This window comes from Caretta caretta, chromosome 28 (genome assembly GCF_965140235.1).
Source record: "Caretta caretta isolate rCarCar2 chromosome 28, rCarCar1.hap1, whole genome shotgun sequence".
NCBI classification, from domain to species: domain Eukaryota; kingdom Metazoa; phylum Chordata; order Testudines; family Cheloniidae; genus Caretta; species Caretta caretta.
The window spans coordinates 14,903,505-14,926,550 of NC_134233.1; the positions used below are offsets into that span (position 1 = coordinate 14,903,505).

At 49.4% G+C, this 23,046-nt stretch overlaps 1 protein-coding gene across 9 annotated transcripts in view; it reads left to right on the forward strand.

Annotated features, from left to right (window-relative positions):
- The window catches only part of LOC125628634 (uncharacterized), a 99,009-nt gene that overhangs the window by 71,784 nt on the left and 4,179 nt on the right, over nt 1–23,046 (forward strand). The window contains exons 2-3 of one of the 9 annotated variants that reach the window (XM_075123978.1): nt 10,662–10,788; nt 17,860–17,984. The exons of 4 other annotated variants lie outside the window; for them this stretch is intronic. Coding sequence is in view for 2 of the 5 variants with exons in the window: in XM_075123972.1 (XP_074980073.1) it covers nt 10,755–10,788 (34 nt within the window). In the remaining 3 variants the exon portion in view is untranslated. Of the gene's footprint in view, nt 1–670; nt 849–10,661; nt 10,789–10,909; nt 11,005–17,859; nt 17,985–23,046 lie in introns of those variants that run through there. 4 more of the 9 variants (XM_048833846.2, XM_075123979.1, XM_075123972.1 and 1 more) reach the window with 4 other exon arrangements.

Here is a 23,046-nt window from a genome sequence, read left to right on the forward strand (position 1 = left end):
CCCCCCCCCCCGGCTCTAACCACTACCCCCCACTCCTCTCCCAGAGCCAGGTAGAGAACCCAGGAGTCCTGACTCACAGACCCCCCTGCTCTAACCCACCAGCCCCCCACTCCCCTCCCAGAGCCAGGGAGAGAACCCAGGAGTCCTGGCTCCCAGACCCCCCTTACTCTAACCCACCAGCCCCCCACTCCCCTCCCAGAGCCAGGGAGAGAACCCAGGAGTCCTGACTCCCAGACCCCCCCCCGTGCTCTAACCTACCAGCCCCCCACTCCCCTCCCAGAGCCAGGAAGAGAACCCAGGAGTCCTGACTCCCAGACCCCCCCCGTGCTCTAACCTACCAGCCCCCCACTCCCCTCCCAGAGCCAGGAAGAGAACCCAGGAGTCCTGACTCCCAGACCCCCCCCGTGCTCTAACCTACCAGCCCCCCACTCCCCTCCCAGAGCTAAGGAGAGAACCCAGGAGTCCTGACTCCCAGACCCCCCTGCTCTAACCCACCAGACCCCCACTCCCCTCCCAGAGCCAGGGAGAGAACCCAGGAGTCCTGGCTCCCAGACCCCCCTTACTCTAACCCCCCACTCCCCTCCCAGAGCCAGGCAGAGAACCCAGGCGTCCTGCGAGCAAACAGCCCGGTCCCTGCCCCGCCTCTGACCAGCCCCCGTCTCCTCCTCCGGCTGCGAAGTCACCGCCCGGCAAAGCGCTGCCGGGGGCCGGGGCCGGGGCCGGGTCCCAGCGCGGCAGCCGGGCGGGGGTTTGCCGGGCACAGGAAGGGGCTGGAGCCGCCGGGAGGAAGGAGGCAGGAGCCGGGGAGAACAAAGCCCCGAGATCCGAGGGGCGCAGCTGGAATCCAGGTGGGGACAGAGACTGGGGCCCGGGGGGGGGAGGTCAGTGGGGCAGCTGTGGGGTTGAACTGTCTCTGGGCAGCCAGGAAATTCCCCGGGGGAGGGCAGTTAATTGGATCCTGTCCCTGTTTGTGCCCCCTAGTTCTTCCCCTTTTCTCTCTCAGTGCCACACGTGGCTTTAAAATCCAGAGAGATTCCCCCCTTTCCCCTCCAAGCATCCGCTCTCTGGTCTCCCCCACCACCACCCCGGCCGCCCCGATTTCCCCCTGTTCTCTCCATAATCATCAAATGTCAGTTTAAAATCTCCCCCCAATCTCGCACCCATTTTATCGGCGCTAATTTGTGTTCAGGTGGGAAAATGTTGCCCTGAGCCATTCCCCCCAAAGGGATCGGGGTCAGTGGGGGCTCTTCGGGGGAGCCCTGATACTCGGCTGCCTCTGGGGTGGGGATGGGGTGGCCGTTCTCTGCCAGGGCGGGGCGGGGAAGAGCAAGTGTCCCCCAGGACCCCGGTTACCCAATCCCAGTGGCGTCCCCCAAGCTATCAACACAGTTGCCCCCAGCCACCAATTGCCAATCACTTGCCCACCTCCTGCTACTGCCCCTTTCCCTCTTCCAGGGACCTTCCTGCTGCATCTGCCCTCCCTTGCCCTCTTAAAGCAGCTCCTCAAAGGGCTCCCTGCTCCCCATGTGAATGGTGGGGTGGGGAAAAACATTACTTTGTTTATGTGTTGGGCAGTCATATAAAATCCCTTCAAACATTTCCCCTTTTCCCGCTCTGTTATTTAATAGCCATATAAAACCCCCGCCAATCTCGGTGTTTTTCTCTCATATTACCACATGCGTAGTCTGTGACCCGTTTTCTCTGCAAATCTCAAAGACTGACCTAAAATACCCTACACATTTGCCCCACTTTCTCTCTAGTTATCTATGAATAATTTTGCCCTGTTAAAATATTTGCCGATTAAAGAGATCAGCCATATATTCAATACCCATCACAGCCAGAGGCCTCCCCCTGTTTGGGGGATCGGTGGTTCCCAGCCGGTAACAGGAGAGTTGTCTGGACCCTTTTCTTTTCTCCAGCTGGCACGGGATGAGGAGGTCCCTCTGAGTGCAGCGTGGGTCCAGAAGTATCCCAAACCCCATGACAAAGGGTCTCCGTGAGGGGCGGCTTCCCGCAGTGCAAAGATGCAGCCACCTCTGGGGTGGATCCACGGTGGCCATTATTTGCTAGTGACGGGACATGGAAATTTCTTATCTATTTTGGCCCCTCCAGCCCTTCCCTTCTCCTGTTAAAGAAGCGTCCCCCAGGGCTCCCTCTGCCTGTGTGAGTGGCCAGCAGGGCGTGGTGAGAACTTTCTACCCGCTTATCAGACACTATGAGGTGAAACCACCACCGATTTTGCTTCTCTTCCCTCTGGAAAACTGCAGGAACTTCCAGTTCTGTGGGGAAAATTCTTGCCCTGAGTCCGTGCCCGAGATCTGGGGGTTGAGGGAGGTGGGAAGGGGGTGAGCGCTCCCACACAGTGATCTGTTGAGGAGGATTCTGGCCTCATCCTTTCTGAACAGTGTTTGTGGTTCTGAGACCAGTGTTAATCCGGAGTCACTGCAAGAGACAGACAAGAAGTGACTCCAGATGGACAGTGGGACAAATGAGATCAGCAATTCCCTCTGTGAGGAGGTGGTTTCATGCACTGCTCTCCCCAGAGAGCTAAGGGAGGGAAGGCGGCTCAGACGCTCTGTCCCCCTCTGCTCAGGATATGGGGGTTCAGCTTCCTGGTCAGACCCTGCAGCCTCCATTGCGATCTGGGCAGCTGCGGCTCCCCGAGCGGGAGCTGTGCTGGGAGGTGACCTGAATGAAGGCTTCCTCTGTGCCCACGTGAGGTGAGGACTTTCTCCAGCTGGTACTCACCCCCTGGGGCAGCCCTGGGCCCTGTTAATGCTAAATTCTGAGCCAGAGACTCCAGGTAATTGGGAGAGCTCGGGGAAAGTGCTGGGGTCTGCCATGAAAGTGACTCTGCACAAACGGCCCTTCCTCATTTCTCCTCCCGTTAGCAATTGCAGGAGCAAATCCAGCCATGGGGGAGCAACCAACCCAGGAATGGGGCTTTCCTGGCTAGGGGGTAGGGGGAGGGGACAGGGCAAAGGAGCTGGAAGGGAGGAAAGAGGCTGAAAGGGGTAGTGGGAGAAATAAGTGGTGAGAGGGATTTCTAGATCTCCCATCTGCCCAGACACTTGTATTGCAGCATCCCTGGGCAGAATCACTTTCCTGTGGACAAGGTGAGGATCAGAGAGAGGAAAAGCCAGTTCCTGACTCCACATCCCTCCTGCTGGGGTGTGTTACGAATTATACCTAATTGGTCACGCACACAAACTGCTGCGAATTATACCTGATAGGTCACGCACAAGAACTGCTACGAATTATACCCGATAGGTCACGCACAGTTCGAGTCTAGGCTGAGGCACACGAACAAAGTCCACAACTGCAGAGTTCCCAAAGATACTAAGTTTATTACGCTCGAGCGTGGTGCCCCCCTGCTAATCAGGAGGGGACCCCGAATGCCGGTTCTACAGAGATTATATACCTTTTAGCAAAGCATGTTGCCCTCGTGCATCGGAAACCTTCTCCAATAGACAAACCCTTGTCTTATCTACCACCTATCCCTGCTAAGTGCATCCCCCGTGCTAAACCATTATTTCAACCACACAACATGGTCCTAAAGCAATGCTCCAGTAGCCTTTCTTATCAGGATAGGAGGCTCTCATCAAGGCCAGGAGGCAGGGAGTTAGGAACAGACAAAGAACAGAAACCGGGAGTCGAGACAGGCTGGAAACAAGGAGGGGGTTTTCACAGGAATGCAGTATCCGGGGAACACTCCTCCTGGTGCATGATGTGTTTGCTTTTAGACAATGGTGGGCCCCAAACCAAAATGAAGTCACATATGCACATGTGCTAACTTTTCCTTAACAGTCCCCCCTTTTCTTTTGTACGTCAGGAAACTATATCGGGGCTGAGTAACCGTGATGCAGGGTTAGCAGTTGCCGATAGCACATACCACAACATTGTAGGCATACAAAAAATAACACAAAAGCAATGAACAGCCAAAAGAATGAAATACAAAATACGCCGTCCCCAAGCCCCCACATCCAGTAGCCATGAGGTGAGCCAGTTCCAGACCTCCTGGAATCCAGCGCTGGTATTGTCGAGGCTGATGTGGTGGAATATGGCTGCCTGCTGCATGAGGAGGTGGATGTCAGTTTCCACCCTGTGCTGCTGATTTACAAATACACAACAGCTTGAGCTAACCAGAGCACAAACCCCGCCCTGATTTGCAAGAAGATAATCCAGGGCTAGGCGGTTTTGCAATGTAGTTTGGGATACCTGAGTGACTTCAATTTGAAGGGCAGATAAGGCATCTGCAGTTGCATTTGCCATTAGTTTCAAAGCAGCTGAAATGTTAACTATAGCTTTTTCTAGTTCGCTTACTCCCAACCAGGGCAGAAACCATCGCGCAAAGGAGTGAAAGCCTCTGGGCCATTGAGAAAGAGGGTTTAAAGGAATACTTCGACGGTTTCTCCATACTAGATTGCGGATCTCTCCCTGGGTCAGGGTCTGGTGTACTGTCACGGGGGGTACTATCGCCCCTAAGGTACACGGACCACACCATCCTGCTGGGAGAACCTTATAGGCTGTGTGATTGCATAACCAATACCAGCCAGACCCCTCGGGGACTGGCCACGGGGCCCCAGAGTAGGTGGAGGGGCCTCCCGCACCAGAGCTGATCTGGGTGGTGTCCTTGCATCCCACAAAATTTTCCACAAAAACTGTATTTTCCGTGCCCTTATATCATGACACACATAAAGCATAATTACCCTGGGCCACCATATCAATAGACCATCTTTGGATCGTAACATTCCAGTTGAATGTAGTGTTTGCCCATAGCTTAGCTTGGAGTGTTCGATTAAGGGGGATAGGTACCCCTACCAACGGGACCCCCTGACCTAAATATGTGGGGGTATGAATACAAATCCAACACTGCGTTCGATTTACACCCTGTTTGATAGCACGGGTTAAATTCAAGAAGCTATTGCCCTCCCATCCTTGTACTGGACTTGGGAATAGGGAGAGGAACCTCCCAGACAAACGATACCAATGTTGGCATCCTTCTCTATACCATACAAAAAACAACGCCACCAATGTAAGTCCAATAAACAGGAACACAAGAAGTCCTGGTGGGCTATAAATGTCCCAATAGCTGGAAAGCTCAATCCATGGGTTGGTCGTGGTGTTCATTCGTGAAGTGGCTCGTCCAATGGCTTGTCAGGGTCAGGTGGGGGTCCCAGCGCCAACTTAACGTAGCTATGATGGAGCCAGGAACCTTTACCTGCAAAGGAGTGGTGGCAGATGGTGGGAGTAATGTTCGTGGCAGTAAGGCGTTTCTGGTATTCATACTTGCCCACAGGAACAGATTCCAGCCCCTGGAATAAACCCACCCCACCGCTTCACTGCACATTCCCAAGAATACATCCCGCAACTCCCTCCCTGCCAATGTACAATGCTCCGTCTTCGCCACCAAGGCCAATTCTCAGTGTCTTTTGCAGTCAGGAATCCTTGGATCTTGGTGGTTTCAGCAGAGCAGGCGTTCCTTCTTCTCTCTTGGAAGAGTCATGGTTTTGCATTATACAGGGGAGAGGTTACTAGCACGTCACCCTGCCGTGCTTTGGTTTCTTTAGCAAATACTGAATGCAGGTTAGCTCTGTCAGTGGACAAGGGAGAGGTTACGAGCACTTCACCTTGTCCTTTTCCCTGCTGTCCAAAAGGAGGAAAGAAAAAAAAACCCAGAAGGAGGCTGATCAGTAGTCGAAGTGAAGTCACCTCGAGGCAGAGGGGTCTTTTTGCAGTAAGAAGCATGGGCCCAGGCAGTCAGTCCTTGGCACTTCACAGCGGTGTTGGTAGTTAGCAGGACTTAATAAGGGCCTTTCCAGCATGGGGCCAGAATAGTCTTTTGTTGATGGACCTTTATGTAGACCCAGTCACCTGGTTTCAACAAATGGCAGGTTTGCTCAGGATTCTTGAAGCAGGACTCCTTTCACCTGTAAATACAGAGACCTCACACATTTCATTAATGTCTGGCAGTGTGGTGCAGATCTCACAGCTGCCTGGGCACATTCAAGCCCCCCTCTTTCTTGGCTGTCAGCCAAATCCTAGCTGTGAGCAGTGTCCTTGGGCAAGGCCAGTGTCTTATCTTTGGACCGAGCCTGCCAGCTACAGCGTTGAATGAGCTCGTCCTCCGTTTTATTTCTTTTCCCCTTGGCTTTTATTAACCTGCAAAGGGAACTTTCACTTTCCACTCCCACACCCTTGTTCAAAAAGGAACACATGTACATTGCCCATTATAGAGCACTTTCGTCTTATTGTTCAACGTATGCCACATACACCCTTCTAGGAAAATGACTTTATTACGGAGCTTTGGAGCAACAAGCCAGGACAAGCACACCCACTTTTGAGGAGTCCGCTTGGTACAACCTCTGGTGTCCAATAGCTTTCCTCCCTCCCCAGCCCTCTGGCTAGAAATGTGAGGTAGCCAGAAGGATCCCATGTATAATATGGAGAGTGGTTAACCTTCCATGTCCTCGCTTCCAAAGACTGTTGATGTGCGAATTTTAACAACAATTTTTTTCAATTAAAAGATCTGGCCAATGAAATTTTTTTTTTTTTTACTTAAGCAAATGTATTAAACTTTAGTCTATCACATTTTTCTGATATTATCCAAACACTTTGTATTCCAAGTTGAATAAAACAAGTATCTGCATTTTGATTTAACCCTTCTATTTAGTTTTAAACTAAACTGTCCTATGAAAAATTAAACACAGCAATTCTGGCCACAAGACAAACACCGCAAGACAGGACATAGAACGCAGACCAGAATTCCTATTGTGCCAGTAAGTTCATGAGATGTTGAATTGCTTTTCAGCTGGCATCAGTTTTCTCTGATTTTCTGAAAGACAAAAAGAACATAGATCTACCTCTTCCGGGCAGTCAGTCATTGCTTAAAATATCTCCTTTTTATACAAATATCCTTGTTAATTGCAGGCAAAACAGAGGAATTACCCATATGTTCTTGTATTTGTTTCATAGGCAGCCCAGGTTTTAGTGGCTTCTACCTTATCAGTTAGGTAATTTACATTAAAACAAATGCTTTCCGGCTTGCTTTTGGATCCACAGCTTAAAGATTCTTACTTTAAAAAGGGCACAATAAACTTTACCAGACTTTTGATTGCCTTTTACTTTTAACTCCTGCTGTCAAACACACAGCAACCTGAAAAGGAAGACACCACCTATTGTAGCCCCTTGGAGCCTAATAAGATATTAAGTAGCACTGTATAATTGCATTCCTTTGGAAAAGGGCCAATTTTCCTCAAAATGGCTCCAAAGAAACCAAGAATTCTTTTTTTTTCCCGGTATTTCACAAAGTTTAACTGCTTAATTCTTTTCAGCAACTAGAGAGTTAACTTTTTACTTTTCTTTTTTAAATTACTTGCTTATCTTGACACCCAATTAACTTAGATTTTACCATTCTAAGTATTATTCCGGGATTTACGTTTCTCATTCCTGTAATTATTTACTCCTCTTTTTTCACTATGACCTCCAAGTTTTCAACCTGTTTTCCAATCTTTCTACCTGTTGCCTGCCCGCTTGGGCCCGATCCTGTTTTTTTCTCTGAACTGTCCCTTCCATGAACACCAGCTTTGTTTCACTACCAATTTAACAAGGAGGGTGGGCTTCTTAACTAGCCCCCCAGCCCTCCTGCTCTCTTCTCTTAAATATTCTCACTTACAAGGGCTACCCGAGTCCTCCCCCCATGAGGCTTGTCACCTGGACAGAACGCACGGCCAATTGGCAGGCAAGGAGGTGACGGGCATAAGTCAGAAAGCCGAGGATAAGCCGAAGGAGGGGCAGAAGCAGGCATAGCAGAGAGCGGGGCTGGAGACCCCTGAGATGAATAAGAAAAGGAGGAGGAAAGAGGACGTCCTTTCGCACACGCGTAAGCCCAGTTGTCCCATACATACCAATAATCCATCTGGGCTGGAGCTTTGTTCTCCAGCCTTTTCCTAAGCGCTGTTAATTTTTCCCCAGGAAAAGAACCATCCGGTGGCCATTCGAGAGGTGTTTGAGTTGTTAGTGCTGGCCACTCAACCTTGCACAAGATTACTGCTTTCTTTTTACCTAACCCATGGGTACCAGAAATATTCCCCCAATTCTTGAGAATTTCAGCCAAAGGGGTCCCCTTACTTACACTTTGCCCAGAACCCATAATGGGCTACCAAAAGGACACAAAATGTGCTGCCTTATCGCCAAAGCGACGGCTCACACACCCCCTCCTTGGAGTTCTCAAAGGTGAACTCACCCTGTGCCGGCTGGAGCTGTCCGAGAGGAGGAGTGCGGTCTTGCTTGTCGGGGCGAGCCGAGGGTCCCTTCGTGGTCTCCAAAACTGTTATGAATTATACCTAATTGGTCACGCACACCAACTGCTGCGAATTATACCCGATAGGTCACGCACAAGAACTGCTGCGACAAATCCTTCCCTTATCTACCACCTATCCCTGCTAAGTGCATCCCCCGTGCTAAACCATTATTTCAACCACACAACATGGTCCTAAAGCAATGCACCAGTAGCCTTTCTTATCAGGATGGGAGGCTCGCATCAAGGCCAGGAGGCAGGGAGTTAGGAACAGACAAAGAACAGAAACCGGGAGTCGAGACAGGCTGGAAACAAGGAGGGGTTTTTCACAGGAATGCAGTATCTGGGGAATACTCCTCCTGGTACATGATGTGTTTGCTTTTAGACAATGGTGGGCCCCAAACCAAAATGAAGTCACATATGCACATGTGCTAACTTTTCCTTAACAGGTGTGGCTGCCCTGGGGTCAGAGGGAATCCTCCTAAGTGACTCCTTTGGTTCTGCTCTTTTCTAGCACTGTGTTCAGACACTTTGTTATGGGGTGGGGGGAGGGAGAAGGGGGGTTAAAATCTCTCTGTGGGCTTAGCCTGGCAGGAGGGGCCCGGTCTACACTGTAATACAGAGAACAAGCATTTTCCCAGCATGGCAGAATCTAGGCTGTCTGTCTGCAGGGAAAAGGCCTGGGGGAATCCTGATGTGAAATGAACGAAAGCCCGCTCCTAAACCTCCACAACTGCCCTTCTCGCCCTGCCAGGCTGCAGAATGACGCCCAAGTTTCCCTCCAGTTGATCCCGTCCTCCCATGGGACAGGGGAGAGAAATGGCTGCAGAGGAGCCAGTTCATAGTAGGGATTATCGGGGAGTTGCTGGTGGGTTCCTGCAGGAGGGAGAGGGACAGCAAATACAGCGGAGAGGGGAAGCTTTGCACCGTCTGGTTTGGAGGTTGGAGCGGGGCAGGAAATGCACAGGGTGGAGAAAGGGAGGAGGCCAGGGGGTGGCAGACCTGCTGGGAGTTGTTTAATAAGTGGCCTAGATTCTAGGAACAGACCCATGAGTTTCGGAGGTGGAAATGCCCTAATTTGTGGAAGAGGAAACAACCCACCTAGCTGGGGCTGGGAAAACGGCCCAGACTCCCAGTGCTGGAGCCTGACCCGGCTAACCAGCAGCTGCTGTGAGATATGAAGGGGGCACCCACATGTGAGGCTCAGGGGAGCTGCCCCTCCCTTCATATCCAGCTCCTCACAAGGAGGAGGGTGTTGGGCTTCCTACCAGGGAGCTCGCCCTGGACCCTGCTAGGGGCTCCATCTCCTGTATCCGTCTGTGGCTAGTAGGTGTGTGATGGATCTGCTGGGAGAGAGGAGGGGTGTCTCTTCGCCCCTCACCCTGGTGTTTCCTGGATGCTCTGAGCGGGGTGGGGGTGGGACTCTGTTAGGGGGCTTATTCCTTCACCCACTTCCTTCCCTGGCCCTTCTCGCATGAACAGAGAGCAACAATACCCGAAGTCCAAAGGTGCAAAGAATTCGATGTTTCTTGGGGTGAACTTCCAGCAAGCATGATTCCAGTTTCTTAGTGTCCCCCTTCCTTTGTGTCCCCCTTCTCAGCTCAGCAGACTACATAGGAAAACTTGAGTTCGGCTTAGCTATACCTTAACCAATCATTTTCCTGAAATTTAACTAACCAATCCTAGCATATTGTAACATGATTATGTAACCAATTATATCCCACCACCTCAATTAGTTTACACCCAGCAAAATTAATTACACAGCAGACAGGAACAATCACAGAACCAGACAGAGATTATACAGACAAACAACAGCAAAGTGGGAACTATAATGACAAAACAATACAGAAGTGAGGATTTCACATCCCAGCTATTGAGAAGTGAGTTCTTGCCAGACAGGATGCTATCAGACTAAGTTTCCTTTTACGTCTTCTTGGCTCTTCCCTTTCTCTGGAGGCGATAGGCATTATCAGGACAGGACTGTATCCTAACAGCCCCATAGCACCTTCCTTCAATGTGACTAGTTTGGGATGTGAGGAGGTGACCGGTCGCTTCCCAGCTTATGGCTGTCTCTGCTGCTTAGCCAGAGATCTCAGCCTAAGAACAGGGCCTCCGACTGTCACAGTGAGAAAAGGCCTTACGCAGTCAGTGATTTTGATTCTTTCTTTTATACCTCTAGAACTAGCCAAGTGATAAGAATACACCTAAACTCTTAGAGTACAGGCCTGAATATCTGTATCCTAACGGACTCTGTTGATTCCAAACCATCCGGAGTTTCCGTTTGTTTGGCTCCTCTCCCCCACGAATAGTGGGGCTGTGAGTGGGGCAGCAGGCACTGAGGGTTGGACTCTTGCTCTTTCAGGGGCCGGTGACCTTCGAGGAAGTGGCTGTGTATTTCACCAGGGAAGAGGGGGCTCTGCAGGACCCCGCTCAGAGAGCCCTCTGCAGAGACGTCATGCAGGAGACCTATGAGACTGTGACCTCGCTGGGTAAGGATTGCTGTCCCCTCGGTTCTTAGAAGGGGAAATGCAGAGTTAAGGTTCATGTCACCCCCACAATGTAACCTTAACTCTGCCCTGTTTCAGCATGACCCCGACATGCGAATGACACACACACTAGCCCTCTGCCCTGCTCACTACAGAACACCCTGGGAACAGAGCACAGGAGAACTACAGCACGGTGTCAGATTTCTCCTGTTTGCTCAGGTAAAACGGGGGGTTGGGTCCAGCATGACGAACAGAAACTTCCAACCCCTGCCCCTCTCTCAAACACTGAGCCTGCTCCACGCAAACCAGCTCCGTCTTGCAAAGTGATCCCACTCGCCTACCCTCACCATGAGTCTGAGTTCCTTCTGAGTCGTTGTCTTCACTTGCCCCTCACTAAGCCCTGGAGACCACTAGCGTGTATCCCACCAGGGTGCTGGCAATCCTCAGGGCAGGAACTCCCCCTTGTGCACCTTCACTGACACAACCTACAACACTGAGCACTGAAATGGGGCAGACTCGGTCCCTCAGGGGTCACGTGCACCTTTCTGCATACTAGTCACAGCTCTGCCAAGCTGCTCCAAGTACTCCTTCCACCGTCCGATTACGGCTACACCTGACCCAGTGCACACAGCCGGAGGGGATGTGGATAAATGCTGGGATTCCCGTCTGGAGAACACAATGCAATGGCATGTTCTTAGTCCTTCCTCGTATCTATTATAGATCCATGAATTTGTAAGGCCAGAAGGGATGATTAGGTTATCTACTCTGATCTCCTGTATCACACAGACTGTAGAATTTCATCTGGTCACAGCTGAACACCTTGTGTTTGGCTAAATCATCTTCCAGAAAGGAAGTCTCGACATGAAGACTTCAAGAGATGGAGAATTCTCCAGTTCCTGGGGTAGTTCGCTAACCATTGCACCAACCTGACAGAACCATTCCCAGTGGCTCTTACCAGCTGCAGGGTTGGGGATGGAAGCAGAGTTAAGGGGCAATGCAGGGGTAGCGTGTACATTTACTTTTCATTTTCTGGTTTGCAAAGGTTTAGGTTTAGCCACTGTCCATATGGTGAAAGGCAGGAGACAGCTCTGGGCAACCTTAACTCTGCAGTAAAATAGTTTATGGGTATTTAGTTTCCTTCATTTTTTGTAATGGATTTTTTGCCACCATAACTGTGTCTATATTGAATCTTTTGCCGACATTGTTATGTTGGATGGGGTAGGGAGTGTGATTTTTGTACAGCCCTAAGCGACAGAGCTATCCTGGCCAAACTTTGAAGAGCACACCTTGTCAGTGTGCCTGTGGATTTTACAGCACTTCAAAATATTCTCAACAGGGAAGCGATAGACACACTCATCGAATCATAGAAGATCAGGGTCGGAAGGGACCTCAGGAGGTCATCTAGGCCAACCCCCTGCTCAAAGCAGGACCAACCCCAACTAAATCATCCCAGCCAGGGCTTTGTCAAGCCGGGCCTTAAAAACTTCTATGGATGGAGATTCCACCACCTCCATAGGGAACCCATTCCAGTGCGTCACCCCCACCCTCCTCGTGAAATAGTGTTTCCTAATATCCAACCTAAACCTCCCCCACTGCAACATGAGGACCATTACTCCTCGTTCTGTCATCTGCCACCCCTGAGACCAGCCGAGCTCCCTCCTCTTTGGAACCCCCCTTCAGGTAGTTGAAGGCTGCTATCAAATCCCCCCTCACTCTTCTCTTCCACAGACTAAATAACCCCAGTTCCCTCAGCCTCTCATACGTCATGTGCCCCAGTCCCCTAATCATTTTCGTTGCCCTCCACTGGACTCTCTCCAGTTTGTCCACATCCTTTCTGTAGCGGGGGACCCAAAACTGGACGCAGTACTCCAGGTCTGGCCTCACCAATGCCAAATAGAGGGGAATAATCACTTCCCTCGATCTGCTGGCAATGCTCCTACTAATGCAGCCCAAAATGCCCTTGGCCTTCTTGGCAACAAGGGCACACTGCTGACTCCTATCCAGCTTCTCATCCACTATAATCCCCAGGTCCTTTTCCGCAGACCTGCTGCCGAGCCATTCGGTCCCTAGTCTGTAGCGGTGCCTGGGATTCTTCCGTCCTAAGTGAACCTCATCTGTCCTTGTTGAACCTCATCAGATTTCTTTTGGCTCAATGCTCCAATTTGTCTAGGCCACTCTGGACCCTATCCCTCCCCTCCGACACGTCTACCTCTCCCCCAAGCTTAGTGTCATCCATGAACTTGCTGAGGGTGCAATCCATCCCATCATCCAGATCATTAATGAAGAGGTTGAACAAAACCGGCCCCAGGACAGCCCCTGGGGCACTCCGCTTGATACCAGCTGCCAACTAGACATCGAGCAGTTGATCACTACCTGTTGAGCCCGATGATCTAGCCAGCTTTCTATCCACTTTATAGTCTATTCATCCAATCCATACTTCTTTAACTTGCTGGCAAGAATAATGTGGGAGACCGTGTCAAAAGCTTTGCTAAAGTCAAGGTGTATCATGTCCATATCCACAGAGCCAGTTATCTCATTATAGAAGGCAATCAGGTTGGTCAGGCATGAGTTGTCCTTGGTGAATTCATGTTGATTGTTCCTGATCACTTTCCTCTCCTCCAAGTGCTTCAAAATGGATTCCTTGAGGACCTGCTCCATGATTTTTCCAGGAACAGAGGTGAGGCTGACCAGTCTGTAGTTCCCCAGAGTCTCCTTCTTCCCTATTTTAAAGATGAGCACTACATTAGCCTTTTTCCATCATCTGGGTCCTCTCCGCGATCACCACGAGTTTTGAAAGATAATGGCCAATGGCTCTGCAATCACATCCACCAATTCCTTCAGCATCCTCAGATGCATTAGATCTGGACCCATGGGCTTGTGCATGTCCAGCTTTTCTAAATAGTCCTTAACCTGTGCTTTCACCACTGAGAGCTGCTCACCTCCTCCCCATACCATGCTGCCCAGTGCAGCAGTCTGGGAGCTGACCTTGTCTGTGAAGACCCGAGCCAAAAAAGCATTGAATCCTTCAGCTTTTTGCACCTCGTCTGTCACTAGGTTGCCTCCCCCATTCAGCAAGGGTCCCACACTTTCCCTGACCTTTTTCTTGTTGTGAACATACCTGTAGAAACCCTTCTTGTTACCGCTGAGCATCTCCCTGGAGAAGCCAGCCCCTGTTCCCACTGGACACTTACAGATTCACAGCTATTGCAGCTTACTAGTTATACATCCCATCACCGTGCCGCTTAACACACCGCACCTAGATGTGTGTAGAGTGAAAACCAGTAAAAGTTTATTTAAGGGAGTCTAGAGATTGAAGTGATAGCAAGGAGAAGTACTGGGGGAAAAAATAGTTACACATCAGGTAAAATCAGAACACGCTTTCTAGAACCTAGACTTTACAGGACTAGATCCTTTCATACCTTCTACAGTAATGCTCAAGCAACGTCCTTCCAGCATTTTAGAGCCAGGCTTGGCTCTGATCTTCTGCTCATGAGACAAATGATGCTGTCAGCTTGCCTCCACGCTGGAGGATGCAGGGTGTTCTTCTGTACCCCCCAAATCAGGATCCTGCTGTTTGTTATTTCGAGTAAATTTCCTCTCTTGAAGATTTCACAATCTCTTCATGAGCATTTGGCTCCATATACAAACTGGGACACCTCCCGCTTCTGCCTGTCCATTCCCATCTGTCTCTTGGCTTAGGCCTCGTCTTCACGACAGGGTTTTGTCGACACACTACAATACTCCTCCCTCCGATTTCACGCTCCAGCTACACCGGCAAAATAAAATCCCCCTTGACGAGAGGCGTAGAGCTTTTTGCGACAAAGTTAGATCCACAGTGCCGGTGTGGACACTGTGCTTGGTTGTGTCGCGGTAAGTGGCCTCCAGATTGTGCCCTGCAGCCTAGGTAAACTAGCCCGTCCCCCTTTAAAGACCCGGGAATTTTTGAAATTCCACTTCCTGTTTGCTCAGCAAGGAGGGCTCACATTGCATCTTCCCAGCTGACCATGGCAGAAAACGCTCTCCTGCCTGGAGCAGGACAGAGCTGTTGGATCTGTGGGGAGAGGAAGCTGTGCAATCCCAGCTCCGCTCCAGCTGTAGGAACTTCGATACCTACGGGCAGATTTCTCGTGGCACGTTGGAGAAAGCCCACGAACCAGACGTGCATCAGTGCCGTGGGAAGACCAAGGGTCTGAGACAGGCGTCCCAGAAAGCAAGGGAGGCAAACCATCGCTCGGGTGCTACGCCGAAGACCTGCCACTTCTACAAAGAGCTGGATGCCGTCTCCACCATGGATACTTCGGCGGGACGGGGGGGAGCCGGAGACAGTGGCCAGCAGACTTAACCCTGAGGCCGAAGAAGTGGAGTTGGAGGATGAGATGGGACAGGCGACAGGGTCGTCCAGTAGCGTGGCGAGTCAGGAGCTCTGCTTGACTCTGGTAGCCTCAAGCCGGTCCCAGCACTCCAGCTCTGGCGCCCATGATGCAGGAGAGGGGAAGCTCTGGTAAATGCTCATTTTGAGTTGAAACTGCTCGGTTACATGAGGTAGAGCTGTCCTTTGTGGGTGAAGGGAATAGGAACGTACAAGACTAGCTGTGTTTGCATCTGCTTCGCCTTCCGCTGTGCAGTTACGCAGTAGGGGCCCTGCGGAAGTTTGTTTTCCCGGGAATCCTCCAGAGAGATCTCTAGGAAACTTTCCTGGAGGTACCCACCAATCTTGTGCCAAAGGTTCCTTGGCAGGGCTCTTTTCTTTCTTCCCCCACTGTAGGAAACTTTGCCACACCCATTGGGGATCACTTCTTCAGGGACCAACCAGCACAGGGACCTGGTCTGAAGCCACACGCGTGTAGGAGGATCATAGAATCTCAGGGTGGGAAGGGACCTCAGGAGGTCATCAAGCCCAACCCCCTGCTCAAAGCAGGACCAATCCCCAATTTTTGCCCCAGATCCCTAAATGGCCCCCTCAAGGATTGAACTCACAACCCTGGGTTTAGCAGGCCAATGCTCAAACCACTGAGCTATCCCTCCCCCCTTAGTGTAACACATTTGATGTTTCCATGATTTAAAATGAACTAAACACCGAAATCTATACTTAAACAACATTACATGAAAATGACAAAGCCAGGCAATTCCCAGTCAAGGTCAACAATACATCCGTTAACTAAAGCTGCTGAGCTGTCAACTTTTCCACTTTCCCGAAAGGTGAAGGACACAACCGACAGCTTGTGGTTTAACGTCATTTCCTGGATTATACTACATACCAAACTTTAAGTGCCATGGAAATATCCCCTTCACTAGATTCAAGAAGTTCAGTGTTCTTCCTCTTATTTCTGATTTGTATGAGAGTGATCAGCTAAGATCACTGTGTGCCCTGGTCTATTCCTGCCAGTGCAGGATTGTTCTAAAAATATGGTTAAAATACTCTGAACAATTTCACTTTAAGTTACGTTAGGGTGCCCACCACTTTCTTCTAGAAACTGTTTACAGCCACACATTTAAGAAATGTTTCCCATCTGTTTAGTCTAAATTGCTTTTAGTTCCATGGCACAGCTAAAGAGATGCACCCTTGCCTACCCTCAGGAGTGAGATATTGGCTTCACTCACCCCGTCTATGAAAAATGGTGGCAGAATTTACAGTAATGTCCCTGGGCAGTTGCAGTGATCCCCTGATCATACCACCTAGACCCTTTGCCCCATCTTGAGCATTTCCCTCCGCCCTGGGCCGAACTCACCATGTTGAGGGCACTCGCCAAGCTGTGTGCTAGCCAAGGGACAGTGAGAAGGAGGTGAATTTAAATACTATGATTCTGTGCTGTGCGGGCACTCACAATATTGCCTTTGTTTCTTGTTTATTCTGCTTCGGCAGATGCGTCATTAAGGGGAATCCCCTGGACACAAGCAGAGCACCTCGGTCAGATAAGGAGGCGAACCAGGCAGAGGAAGGAGGGCACGTTTAGGGAGGTGCTCCAATCGTCTGACACCGCAGATCATGATCACAGGGCGTGGAGAGAGAAAATTAACTAAAAATTGAAAATACGTAGCCAGGAGAGGAAGAAGGACCAGGAGCATGTCTTAGAGGGCCAGGTGTTATGCTTAAACAAAGCACACAAGATCTTTTGTAGGGGAGAAGGCAAAATGTCGCATTAATTGAGAATACAGCAGTTAGTATATGCTTTTCCGTCTCACACACACACCCCATGCACACAGACCCCCGAGTCGAAGTTTATAGTTACCAGTCCAGAGTCTGGATCTATCTAGTGGCCAGCCAGATTGGTTGCAGAGGGGAGCCGGGCTCAGTCAGTCACGATCTGATGCTTCTGGAGTAGTGGCAAGACGAACCCAAAGTCCCATGGCAAAGCACCCTGTTCTTCTAGTCTTTTTTCTCCGTTGAAGTCTATGGATTTTGCTGTGTCAGTCTGTGACCGGTTACTCCTTAATCAGTGTTATCTTCTGACCACCTCCGAGAGGGCCATCCTGTCCTTTTGATTTAATCAATTGTCTTGTCTTTAGGGATGCCAGCCTCCACCTCAGGGTCGTCAACCTGCCTTCCCTCAGTCATGGATGCGCATTGATGGTTCTCTGGGGTCAATAAGTCTGTTAAATTTCTTCACTCCTCCTCCCTTGACCATCTGGCTCCAACAATGGCCTTCACACCTTATCTTTTTCTGATGCATGCACTCTTCATTCACACAAACAGTCTTTTACAGAGACATTTGAGAATACAAACAGCAGTATTTTATATCAAGTGAAAAGACATTGTAAATTAAATCTTGCTAAATTTTATAACCAAAACAATTCAAATCGCGGCCGAGGCCTTCAACATTCCTCTAATCTACTTAACATAGACACAATACAGGATCCTGTCTCTTACTAACTAAATCTTGAAACAAAGAACTAAAAGGGCCCAATTTGTAATGCTTATGGGAAACAGACTCCCATAGTCCCGGAGGGTCATTCCTTTCTGCTATTCAAAAGGGGTGACTGGCAGGATGATATCAAATCATACATTAGTTCTCACTAAACTAATTATAAACTCATTATAAACTAAACTCATTATAAAATCCTGCTCCTACACAGGAGCAGATGATAAAACTGATGAAGGACCAGACAGAGATACTGAAGTCCCTAATTCGGCTGCAGTCAGAACAGAAGCGTGCTCGCCTTCCCCTGCAGCCCAGCGGGAGCTCCTGGGGCCCAAGAAGGTAGGGAGGGGTGAGAGCCGTGGGTGGAAGGGGAGTTGGTGTCATAATGAGTTAGAGGGCTAGCTGCACCCTGTCCCCTTCCTGGTCTGTTTCAGTGCTCCCCTCCTCCCCGCAGGTGTCAGGCATCCTGCCGTTTCCTCTCCGAGACTGGAATTCTGCAATTATCCTGCTCCTAGACTAGACCGGGGCTACAATGTCCTGTGTATCCATGCGCTTACCCAGCAGGCCAGGCTGAGTGCAGACCCCTTCGGCCGTCTGGGGTCCGTGGTGCGCACTGACAAAATGTCCTCCTCTAAACCAGAGCTGTCTTTATTTTGAAGGGGGGGGGGAAGGAAATAAGAGAACAAAGGATTTTAAATATAAAGAGTCTTCATAGCTGCCTGTCTTATCTAAAGCTTATCATCCTCTGATGGTCAGCTAGGCAGGCAGAACTTCCTCACACCCCAGCAGTGTCCTTGTGTCCCTCTGTCTTTCCCCCAAACAATTACCTAAATACCCACCCCCCCTTTTGAGAGGGAATCCCTTTTTATACTGCTCCAGTTCTTTTGATCTTTTGAGTCCCAGACCTTCCCCCGGTTATCTAACCCAGTTCTGCGAGCTGGCTGGAGGCAGAAGGTAAAATCTTCAAATCTAATTGTTTAGGCATTGGCTTTTTATAACCCTTAAATGTTTATGAAGAGGTGGTCATCCAGCTCTTTCTGGACAACTCCCCACATCTTGTGAGGGCCTTCTGTCCCGGGATAGTGGCCGCGTGGTGGCTCATTGCAGTCTTCCATCCTGGGTGGGCCGAACAAGACCTCTGGGAAGGCCTGCACTAGATGTCACAACTGAGTGACATCTTGAGTCCTCCTTCTTCCCTTCCTGCTTGCGTCCCTCACGGATCCCTCCATTAAACTGTCACTTACATCACCCAGGGGGGTGGCTTATTCAAACCCCTGAGTGACATAATTTATACTGACCTCAACTGTAGTGTGTACATAGCCTAAGATATCAACAGAAAGCTAATGAGATAATGTTGGTTTATATTATTACATGGTGTATGTATGCAGGATACATGCAAAATTGCAGACTTATTAGGAATGATTGCTCTGAAAGAGTGTCTGCCAGGCAGGATTGAAAATTCCCCCACCTTAGACAAAGGCAGGTGGTTCTGCCACCTGGAAGGCACTGTTAAAGGAAAATGAATTAGCCGGTCTCTCACCAATCTAGGTGTTAGATTCGACTCTAGGATCCCACAAACTTCTAAACTCTGAGTCCAATTTATACAAGCGTCCTTTATTAGTCAACAGAAATACAGCTCGTGCTGGGTGCCTCAAGAGAGGGACCCCGCCCTTTGGAAATTGCAAACAATTATACCCTTTACAGTTGGACAGCGGACAGTCCGTTGAAGGGTGCCAGATGCACTCCTGAAGACAATTAGTTCTTCTTCTTGCATTTCTCCCCTATCTCCAGTGATAACGGGCGGCCCCAACTGGTTTTGCAGCTGCTTCTTCAGCATTCCTCTCAGGTCAGCTTGACCTCGGCCTAAGGCTTCAACTACTTTAATCACTTATACTAAGCTAGTAACTTATGCTAAGTTATAAGAGCAAACTTATTCAACATTTATATAAAATAGCATATAAACACTTTTCTATAACAGGCACTTTCAGGGTACACTAAGAGACAATGGGGATGCCATTTACATAAACAATAAATAAACCCATCAAACTAACAAGGGGAAGAAATACCCACTCAGCATCATGGCAGGGGAGGATATCGCAGGAACAAACCAATTTGCATTCTGGCAAACACCAGCAGGGGAAGAAACCAGCATTGAACTTCCTTCATCACTAGACTCCAGGCCTCCTTCGTCACAGCTTGAATGACCTTTACTTTGGAGGGGAACCTTCAGAAAACTCCCTTTCAAAGGTTCACTGAACTATACAAAAGAGAGGCAAAGACTCCCAAATTATCTTTCATTTAAGAAATCAAAGGAACCAAGCACTTTGGGGGGAGATATTGGGGGTGCTCTGCCATCTTGCTGAAAAGTAGTGTGGTCAGATTCTTCCCTTGAACCAAGACTGTTTTGTTAAGTTCTAGTCTCCAGAAAGCATTTTTCATTTTCACTTGCTTGTAACCATTTCTAAAACTATCTTTTCTACCTGAACTCACTTTAAATGTTTCTGCTACTAAGCTTCTTTTAGTTTTAATCTAAACAAATGAGGTGCTGTCTTTGAATTCAAGTGGTGGCTAACGCCAGTTAAAGTGGTGAGCTGGGCCATTTGTCTCTTCTGAGGCGCAAAGAAACCTTATTATTCCTCTGAGTGCTCCAAGAAAAATTAGACATTGCAGAGCACGTGTGTGGCAGTGTACACACACCTCATCCCCCTTTGGGGTGGATTGTCGCCGTGGTGACACCGTGGTTACAGTCTACCAGTCCTGGGTCTTGAGACAGTGCGTCTCAATGGCCAGAGTAAAGTGGCTGCTCTTAGGTTCTGGACGGCTTGGCCTAATGGCTCAAGACAATCAAGCGGTTCTCGAGTGCAGGGCTGTGAGGCCTAATGGCCAGATCCCGGGGCCACCACCGAAGTGGGGGCGGCAGCTGGGATAGGGAGACCCGGGCCCACCCGACTCAACCGGGTCCCAGCCGAGGGCCCTAACAGTGGCGGAGTGGACAACCACTGGGTCAGCAGGGAATCCAGCCGCAACACTCTGACCTTACCCGGGTGGGAGATACCACTCGTTCCACCTCCCTCGGCCACTTCTTCCCAGGCTTCCTGGAGCTTCAGTCCTCTGGGCTCCCCAGCGCAGGTAACTCCCTGGGACTCTGACTCCAGCCGGTCAGCTGCAGGCAACAGGGCTCCGGTCTGGGTCTCGAGGTATTTGGCTCCCGCAGGCAAAGGTTGTAATGGCTTCTGGGCTGGGGCCTCAACCAAACATCCTTCCTCCTTGGCGGTCAAGTTTGGGAGTGTCTCTATCTCTTGCCAGGGCATCCAAGGCTGGTGGATGCCAGAATGTGCCTGGGGTATAACAAGCAGGCTGCTGGAGTCAGAGCTGCTGATCCAGGGTTACTTATCACTCAGACACACAGTGCATCCTTCAATGCTGGCAGGACATGTCTGGACAAAGGAGCTCCAGCAACAGGACATTGAAAGTCACCCAGCATTACAGATGACACAACTCCTCTGGCTTGCAACTAAGCATGTGAAAATGGCCTGGGTCGGTAAAGACACTTCTCGGGAGATGGAGAGTCTTGTTCCCCCAGCCCCATCTGCAGTAGCCTCAATCTCTCTTCTCTGCAGGCTCCTTGGATCTTGGGGTCCATCATTCCTGAAGTCACCTGGCCTGATCCTTATTTTTCACATTCTGCTTTTCCAGATGAATTAGTGTCTTTTGCTCCTGATTTATAGCTTCTGATTTCCCAGTGTTCTCCACAGCCAGGGATTTTCATACTTCCTCCCATTGCACTGGACTCACTAGATTCACCAATCCCGCAGTATGTGCCTTCCTGACCTCGAATAGTGCTGAGTTCCTGCATTCAGTGATCTCCCTGCCCTTCCTGTTCCTTACTGCACAGAACCCCACCAGCCCATGCTGGCCATTCCCAGCTTCTCCAGGACTCTCGCATCGTCTCTGGACCTCTCTGTCAGCAAGAAGCAGTGCCAGGGAGACTTGCCCTCAGTCTGGAGTCTTCAATTTCTGGGGCATGGATTTACTTCCTCTGTTTTGTAGGAGCCTCTTTCATAATGTGTATCTGTGACATTACCCAGGGTACAATTTGGACTGTTGAATAGCTGTGTCCCCTCAATTCTCCAACCTTGGGTGCCTTTTCCACTGTTTTACTGTGAGAACAGCCTCTCTTGGCCAGTAAACACCCCGTCTCCAGCATGTAACTCTCTCCCAGCTACACAGTACTGAGTGCTGCTAGTCAGCCACTCATGAATTACACCTCAGGAGAACACCAGCAAATTGTCAAGTGCCAGACTTTTCCCCAGAAATGTGCATCTTGCACTGTCCAGCACACTACAAGCTCATCTAAAATCTTTAATTTAATCAGTGCAAATTGACATGTTACCAGCCTTGTTATCCCAAATAGTTTCCCACACACTTTAATCCAAATGAACTGGTTAGATAAAACAATAAAACACGTTTATTAACTACCGAAAGAAAAGATTTTAAGTGACAACGGATAATGAGGCATAAAATTCTAAATTGATTACAAAAGGAATAAAAGATACATTGCAAATCAACTTCTAACTTAACAAGCGAAAACAGATTCAAAGCAAATGTCTTTCTCTCACCATATCTTGTGACAGGCTGGGTTTCCTATCAGTCAGGACTCCCTATGTCCACAAGATCAGTTCTTCAGGAGTTGTTGATTTTGTGAGCAGAGAGAGTCTCAAGTTTGTTCACCACTTTGTACTGGAAACATCTTCAATTTTTAGCTGTCATGATGACTGGCTGTCTGTTCTGGATGTGAACTTCAAGCAGCCCCTGTAATGGAAAGTAAATTTCTTGTTCACACCTCCCCCCTGCTGGAGAATGGCCATTTAACCAAGTGATAGCCTTGCTCTCTGAGGAACAGGTCTGTGGGTATTCCCCAGAACTGTAACATATTTTCATGAATATCATACATTAAAATCTCATAAATTTACGTACATAGTGTTGTTACACATATTATAACACAACAATAATGTTCAGTGGATTATGAATTTTAAATGAAACCTCAAAAAGGCATACTTTGTACTAAATATAATTTTGTAAAATAGTGAATATATGTTTACAGACTCACACAGTGTCTATCTGTGTGAGTTCTCAGCAGATATGTGGGTAGTTCAGTCCCTCATCATCAGTGTTCTTCACCTTTGAGGACCTGAGGAGCTGGCCCTGGGATTTTATTGGTTTACGAAGAAGTGGAGTTCATAGATTCATAGATCAGAAGGGACCATTATGATCACCTAGTCCGACCTCCTGCACAACACAGGCCGCAGAATCTCACCTACCCACTCCTGCGAAAAACCTCTCACCTATGTCTGAGCTATTGAAGTCCTCAAATCGTGGTTTAAAGACTTCAAGGAGCAGA